This window comes from Microtus ochrogaster, unplaced genomic scaffold (genome assembly GCF_000317375.1).
Source record: "Microtus ochrogaster isolate Prairie Vole_2 unplaced genomic scaffold, MicOch1.0 UNK7, whole genome shotgun sequence".
NCBI classification, from domain to species: domain Eukaryota; kingdom Metazoa; phylum Chordata; class Mammalia; order Rodentia; family Cricetidae; genus Microtus; species Microtus ochrogaster.
This window is the reverse complement of record NW_004949105.1, coordinates 482,613-490,731: the sequence shown is the minus strand read 5'-3', so window position 1 is coordinate 490,731 and position 8,119 is coordinate 482,613. Positions and strand designations below refer to the sequence as shown.

At 44.5% G+C, this 8,119-nt stretch overlaps 1 protein-coding gene and 1 pseudogene across 2 annotated transcripts in view; one reads left to right on the top strand and one right to left on the bottom strand.

Annotated features, from left to right (window-relative positions):
- Mcph1 (microcephalin 1) overlaps nt 1–8,119 on the top strand; it is a 124,524-nt gene that overhangs the window by 1,066 nt on the left and 115,339 nt on the right. For both annotated transcript variants that reach the window (XM_026788815.1, XM_026788816.1), the window contains exons 2-3: nt 680–771; nt 6,510–6,628. In XM_026788815.1, coding sequence (XP_026644616.1) covers nt 680–771; nt 6,510–6,628 — 211 coding nt within the window. The remainder of the gene's footprint in view (nt 1–679; nt 772–6,509; nt 6,629–8,119) is intronic.
- On the bottom strand, nt 3,379–3,989 carry LOC101983018 (annotated as a pseudogene).

The following is an 8,119-nucleotide window of genomic DNA, read 5'->3' as shown; positions in this document are numbered from 1 at the left end:
TACATCTGCAGCCCTTCTTCAAATGTTAGATGTGAAAAAAAAAAAAATGAAAAATAGCTTTTTTTTTTTTTTTTTTTTTTTTTTTCTCTGTTCTGCACAAGCTGCGAGGTACTGAGTCACCTGGCACCAATCAGAGGGTGAGATGCTATCTTCTAGGCTGTCTTTTTCCTTCTTCTTCTGTTCTCTTCTTTCTTCATTTTAATTTTTTTTTTTTAAGACAAGGCCTCCTGTAGTCCAAGCTGGTCTCCAGCTTACTATATAGCTGAGGCTGGCCTAGAACTCCTGATCCTCTTGCTTACTCTTTAAATGCTAAGATTACAGACGTGTGCTGATAGGCCCAGCTCCATAAGCAAAGTTTTATTAGAACAAGGCTATATTGGCTTTTTGACCTCCTGCCTATGTTATGGCCATGAGATTGTTTTGTTGAAAGATAGTCTGGTCCAGAAAGCCTGGAGCATTTAGTTTCTTCACAGAAAGCATAATCCAGGGTAATTAACCCTGACTAGGAAAACTTTAAGTACCACCAAAATAGCAGTGATAATAGTTGGAATAGACATCTAATAGAAATTTTCATTTTCTAACATAAATAGAACAAGAGAAAAACCTGTTGAGCAGGGCAGAGGGGGAGGTATGGCAATTCTCAGTGTGTATTTCCTGCTAATGTCTGGCTTATTTTCAGATATCGTGGCCTATGTTGAAGTATGGTCTTCCAACGGGACAGAGAATTACTCAAAGACATTTACAAAACAGCTTGAGAATATGGGGGCAAAGGTAAGAAATTAATATTAGCCCGCTGGCTGGCATTTCCTTGTTAGGGGAGCTATTCCTTAGGACATGAGGACATGCCAGTAGGTGAGCCGTGAGAGCCAAAACAACGACACCAGACAGGAGTTGGGCAGTAGTTGCTTACAGAGCAGATGGGCTTGGAGGTGAGGTATGAGGAGGATCTGGGAAGAAGCACGGACCTGTCATTGGTCAGTAAGGACTGGTTTTTGGAGTCAAAAGAATAAAGATGCAGTAGAATAAGCAGGTTCCTAAGGGAAGACCGTGTCCTTAGGTGTGCTGGAAACATCTCCTAGGCATTGACTAGTCATTTCTGGAGCTTGAGGCAGTCACATGGTGGGTGGTCAAGATCTCCGGGGTCAGGAGAGAATACTGGCCTTACTCAGATTTTAGTTAGTGTGACTAGTGCTCAAGGAGGTGGCTTTTTGAATATTTAAGGACCAGCGATTGCCTGACCACCAACCCAGGAACAAGAGAGAGAGAGAGAAAAAAAAATATGTCAAGAGAATGTGGAAGCAAGTATGGAAGAATTTAAAAGAGGGGGATTCGGCCAGGCAGTGGTGATGCACTCCTTTAATCCCAGCACTCAGTCCGATCTCTGGCCAGCCTGGTCTACACAGGAAAGTCCAGACAGCCAGAGCTACACAGAGAAACCTCGTTTAAAAACAACACAAAGGTGGGGATTCAGAACAACAGGGCCTCAAGAAAAGGTGAGATACACTTGAGGTTTGAAAATTGCGAGGTGATTGTCTTAGTTCACTTCCCCGTTCCAGTGAGTAGGGATCCTGGCTTAGGAGGAAACGGAGACAGTGAACAGAGACTGCGCTGAACAAGAAGTGTGCTTACTTATTTATTGGTCCTCAGGCTGGGTGAAGTGGATAAAGTGGGTGGCAGGATAACTCAAGGCAGAGTAAGCATTGGTATTAGAGCAGTACCTGCCTTGCTTAGCCACCCTAATCCATGTGAAGTAAGGTCAAAGGCTTAGAGTAGAGAAGTCTGCACAGATGCACCACTACCTACAGTGGAGTTAAAACCAATATAACCATTGTTAAAAAAAAAAAGAATATCTGTACATTGAAAATGTATGTAATCACACAGCGTCATAGCTTAGCAGTGTGTGTGGCGCAGTGGCTCTTGGGACTGACTGAAAATTGTTATTGTTTGCATCATGAAATATGATGCATATCCTACAGTTCATAGCCAGATGAACAACATACTATTTCTACCAACAGTACATCACTTTCCTAGTACTTCAGAGTAAACTGTGGTAAACCAGGGACTTTCTGTGTGGAAGGAAGGTCAACCTGTTTTTCACTGAAGAGGCCCAGCTTGTTTTGTTACACTGGCAGGTGGAGCACCAAGTGGAGTCCCATTTTGAGTCAGTGTGTGAATTCTGGTTCATGCCTCTGTCCAGATGCAGTCTGTGGGATTTTAGCAGCTCCTCCTCCGGACTAAGGCTTATAGGTGCTGCTTACTGTCTGCTCACATGAAAGCCTTGGGGAGAGTGTCCCCAGGGAGTGGGCTGGGCTCGTTCTGACTGCCTTGAGAATGGCTGTGCCCAAAAGGAACAGCTGTGCACTGTTAAATCCTACTATACAGGGCCGTGAAATTTGTGATGAACCCAAGAGCAGCCAGCTGTCCTTTGTGTTATGTTCCTCTTGTGCTGGGGTGGAACGCTTGGCCTCATGCATAACTAGTACACTATCGCCGAGCTAGGTCCCCAACTCTTCTGTTTTGGAAAGGCAATCATTTAAAAAAGTTTTTCAGTGCATGGGTGAAGGACAAAAGCACATGGCATCCGTGTGGTCAGAAGACAACTTGAGGCTGTTGCTTACCATGCAGGGCCTGGGGAACACCCGTAGGTCATCGGGCTTGGTGGTGCCAGTGCTTCCCTTCACCCACTGAGATGAAGGGTCAGCTCACCGGACCCCAGATGTTTTGTTTTTAATCTCTTCCTTTTTAAATCTGCTTTCATATTTCCAGTGTACAGCTCTTTCTAGGGAAGATAAAATCTAAGACCCCAAGATGCCTGAACCTACAGATAGTACAAAACCCTATCTATGCATACATACCCTTGAGCCTGGCCCACTGGTGCAGGACCGTATCCCAGCTACTTGAGAGAATGAGGCAGATAGCTAAGTTGAAGAAGGTACCTTATCAGATTCTGTATCACAATTTTAAAAAATAAAATAAGGAAGGTATAAAATTTAGTAGCAGAAAGTCTGCCTGGCATGCTGAAGATCGTAGGCTCAAGCCTCCCAGAGCTGGGATTACAAGCATCTACCACCATGTCTGACTTTTTACACAAGTTCAGGGAATCAAACTTGTAGTTGTTTTTTTGTTTGTGTTTTTAGCTCCTCTACTCTTTTGGGGGCCCACTCCCAGCTCCCAAATAAAAATACACATGGAGGCTTATTACTACTTATGAATGTCTGGCCTTAGCTTGGCTTATTTCTTGCCAGCTTTCTTAAATTATCCCACCTATACCTTTTGCCTTTGGGCTTTTATCCACCCTGTTCTGTATACCTTTCTTTACCTCTTACTTGTGGCTTGCTGTATAGCTGGGTGGCTGGTCCCTGATGTCCTCCTCTTCTTTTTTTTTTAAACCTCCAGGGCTTTATTACAAAAGGAGTTGGTTACTAGAGCGGGACCTCTCCAGTCTTTTTCTGCATCTTCTTCCCTCCTAATATGTAACTCCAGGGAAGGTCAGTGGGCCACTCAGGGGTGTCTGGGAGAGTGAAATATGGTAATATTTTCTCCAAAGTCCTCCAAATCCTCTGGCTGCTATTGAGAATCTTCTCATAGCAGAGGTAGGGGCTTAGCTCTCATCTCCCAGATCCTCCATATCTACATCCTGGGGAACTTTCATCTTCTTTTGTCTTTTGGGCTGTGGCTCACTAGTCCTGGATGACTTGGAGGGGTTTTCCACTTCCATGGCTGCTTTTTCTTTCTGAGCAAGGCGGATTTGCTGCAGGAGTTTCCTGCGCTTCTTCCCGGACAGCGTGATGTTGGCATGTGCACTGGATGCCCGCTTCTTGAGGTGGTGCCTTGTGGTCAGCCCCGCGTCTATCACAGCCCCGACCACCTGGCGCTTCCCTTGGCGCTTCCGTCGCCGATCCCTGCTCAGCACCCTCCGGCGCTTGAATAACTACTTCTTCAGCTCCGTGTGTGCGGGGACGATTGATCTTTCCTCCGGGAGGTCCCATAGCGGCACTCTGAGGCACTCGCGTGGAGCTGCCTTTCCGCTCTTGTCCTCCTCTTCTTGTTCCTTCTCTTTTTCCCAGATTTCTCTGCCTGCCAGCCCTGCCTATCCTTTCTGTCTGTCCAGCTATCAGCTGTTCAGTTCTTCATTAGACCAGTCAAGTATTTTAGACAGGCAAAGTATCATAGCTTCACAGAGTTAAACAAATGCAACACATCTTTGCATCATAAATGTTCCACAGTCTATATAAATGTAACACATCTTAAAATAATATTCCACAGCACAAACTGAGGACATCATTGTTTGCAAAGCAGTCACTTCACTTGCTGAGCTATCTTCCCAGTTCCAAAATCATGTTTTTATGAATCTACTTGATTAATATTTTAGCTGATTGTAAAATGTTAGCATGCCCTCTTTTCCCTTGAAGGAATATTTCATTACCTTTTCAACACAAGGTCTCACTTCACTATCCTCAACCTCATAGTGAAGATTCTCCTACCTCAGTCCCTGAAGTGCCAGGATTATGGGCTTGTGCCCCCATTCCCAGCTTCTACATTATTTTCTGACTTCAGATTGCTATTGATAGTGTCTGATATAGTTGTAATTTCTCATTGTTTGTGGTTGGTCTTATCTCCATCTTCTCACCCATTTCCACCTTTCAACATTTGTCTTTATTCTAGATATTCTCTTAATTCCATCATTTTATATCAGTTTAACATAATTTTAAGTCATCTGACAGGAGGGAACCTCAGTTAGAAAATGCCCCCATAAGATCAGACTGTAGGCAGGCCTGTAGGGTATTTTCTTAATTAGTGATGGTTGGAGAAGGACCCAGTCACTGTGAGAGGTGCCACTCTGGGCTGGTAGTCCTGGGTTACATAAGAAAACAGGCTGAGCAAGCCAGGAGTAAGCCCGTAAGCAGCACTCCTCTGTGGCCTCTGCATCAGCGCCTGCCTCCAGGTTCCTGCTCTGTTTTACTTCCTGTCCTAACTTCCTTCAGTGATGAATAGTGATGAACCATAAAACAAACCCGTTGGGCAGTGGTGGTGCACACCTTTAATCCCAGTGCTTGGGAGGCAGAGGCAGGCGCATCTCTGAGGTCAAGGCCAGCCTGGTCTACAGAGTGAGTTCCAGGACAGCCAGGGCTGCACAGAGAAACCCTGTGTATGGGGGGAGGGAGAGAAAGACAAATAACCCTTTCCTCTCTAAGCTGCTCTGGTCGTGGCTTTTTGTTTCTAGCAGCAACACTTAGTAACCCTGACCGGAATGGCTATGTGACTGGTGTGGTGCTGTGTTCACACGTGTGCTGTGCCTTCAAAGGGGTCTTGTGATCCAGAATGCATGACCTTGATTCTGAGAACGTTTTCCTTGGTTATTTCTTATAATTTCTGCTTCGTCTCCCCTATTTGTTTGTTTTAACCCCATAACTTGGTTGCAGGATCATGAGCTGTGCTTCTTTTGACTCTGCCTTTCCCTGTTACCTATTTTCTGTGTGCTCTGTTGCTGGGGAGATTTTCTTTACTTGGCTCTCTACTGTTTCTATGGAATTTTTTCCCCATTCTTAAATTTTAGTAACTCTTTAGGTCTTGGCCCCTTTGAAATATCTGATTTTATCACATAAATATTGCATCTTTTCAAGATACTGATTTTAACTTAATCAGATATGTATTCTCCTTGCTGTTTGTTTCCTCCAAATTACACTGTTTCTCTGTAATGCAGAGGGATTTTCATTTATTTATTTACTTACTTACTGAGAAAGGGTCTCATGTACTCAGGCTGTGTAGCAGAAGATGGCCTTGACTGTGTGGTTCTCCTGTCTCCACCACAGCACCAGGGTTACAGGTGTTTCCCCATACCTAGTTTTTTAAAGTGATGGGAGGATAGAATCCAGTTCTTTGTGTGTGCAGGCAAGTACTCTACCAACTGAGCTATGCCCATAGCCCAATATGGAAAGTTTAAAAGACATTTAAGGCGCCTGTGCCTATCTATGTGCACATAAGCCACAACTCCTGTGGAGATAAAGGATGAAGAGGGTTTGAAGGACCCTTGTTGTGTCTCCCGGTCTTTCTAGCTGTAAATAGGTGGTGCCTCCTCTTGTCCACTTTTCTTTTCCTGTTCCTTTATCCTTGGGGTCTTCTGGTCTATCCTGTCCCCTTCTCTGTATCCTCATCTTCATTCTGACTGCAGCAGATGTATTTTGGTGGGGAGAGGTTGACACAAGGTCTCACTTTGGAGCTCTGGCTGTCCTTGAACTCTCTATGTGGACCAGACTGACCTTCAACTCAGAGATCCTCCTGAGTGCTGGGTGCTGGAATTAAAGCTGTGTGCCACCATGCCATGCAAAAGCATCATTCCACATTAACTAGAGTTTTTTTTCTGGTGTATTCTGAGAAGTGAAATCCTGGGGTAAGGATTTTGGTCATTTCATTTTGACAAATTTTGAATAGTGCTCTTTTTAATCATTTTGTTTAAGAAATTAGGAAAAGAGAGCAGTGAGAATTTGGTTTTTGGATTTTGTCCACAGGTTTCAAAAACTTTCAACAAGCAAGTGACCCATGTCATCTTCAAAGATGGATATCAAAGCACCTGGCACAAAGCCCAGAAGATAGGGGCAAAGCTGGTTTCCGTCCTCTGGGTTGAAAAGTAAGTAGCTGACCTCTATTTTTCTCCAGTAGTTTTTGAAGATTGGTAAAATTCTCCTTTTAGTGCTTTGCCTAGGTTATAGAATTTGATAATATTTGGTTTTCATCTTTTCTCAGCCTTCTATGGAGGCAAGTGCCTTAATATCTTTAAGCCTCAACTTCTGCAGTTAAAAATTGAGTGAAATGCTGATTCTGTGTAGAGGGAAGGTGTGTATGAAGGCCTAAGGCAGTGGTGTGCCTTGGCTGTGCAGGAGATGTGGAATGTGACGGAGCACTGTGTGTTGTTTCCTAATGTGGCTGTTGACACAGACCTTCATGGCTAGAGTTTATCTTCTCACCACACTGGAAGCTGTATACCTCAGGTGTCTGCGACTTGTTTCTTTTGAGATGTCCTTGGCCTGTACGTGGCCATCCCCTTCCTACGTTCTCATGACATTCCCTCTGTTTATGTTTCTGTCCTCATTTTCTCTTAAAAGGTTATTGGTCACATTGGGTTAGGCCTTCAGCAATGACTTTCCTTACTTTACTTACTTCTTTAAATATCCTGTCTCCAGATGCAGTCCCTTTGCGGTTTTGTTAGGAATACAATTGTGTGAGGTTTAATGACAATCCAGCCATCAAAGGGAGGTTTAGGTGGGAGCTGAAGTCAGTAGGTCAGGTGCACAGTGTGGAGGCTCTTCTGGGAGTGACATGGAATTAACTGTGCTTTGAGATTGAGGTTAGCAGAAGCTGACAGTGATGAGGAGCTGTTGAAAGTTCAGATCAGACCAGGACAGTAAGCAGTGTGGTAGTGAGGACTGACCAGTTCAGGATTTAAATACAACAACAACAAGTAACACTAGTGTGTTTGTGTGTGTAAGGCTCTCTGTACATGTGTGGGGTTGCTAAGGACGGCTGTTCATTGCCTGATGTAGTCAGACTCTGTGGAACCAGAAAGATGGCATTGGCTGAGATTGGGAAGGCTCTGGAGAACTGGGGCTGCTAGCTATCGAGATGTGCAAAATCAAATGTCAGATACTTACTAGACCTTACTGTAGAGGTGACAGGTGAGTGGGTGAACAAGTTCTGGGAGAGACTGGCAACTAAAATGGGGAGTTTTCTGTACTGGGGCTGTTAATTAAAGCTCTGCACTAAACATGAGCCTGGGTAAGCAGATGAAGGAGGAAAAAAGTTGGATGTGTCTGGGTCTGGACGTCAGGCTGAGAGGAATGGGGGAAGGACACTGAAGAGTGGAGTGTTGAGTGGCCATGCTGCTTAGTTTTCAGAAATGAATGGACCTTTTATTTGGGAAAACACATTGAACTATCTGTACTCGGCAATACTTCTGACCTCAGATGTGTGGGGTCTTTTCTTTACCGGGCGAGTAAGTTAGTTACCAGTTCACTTAGCACCAGCTGGATGTCCAACATCTCCCTGGTCTGTCAGGACTCTGCTCACCTCCCTGGTCTGTCAGGACTCTGCTCATCTCCCTGGTCTCTCAGGAATCTCCTCA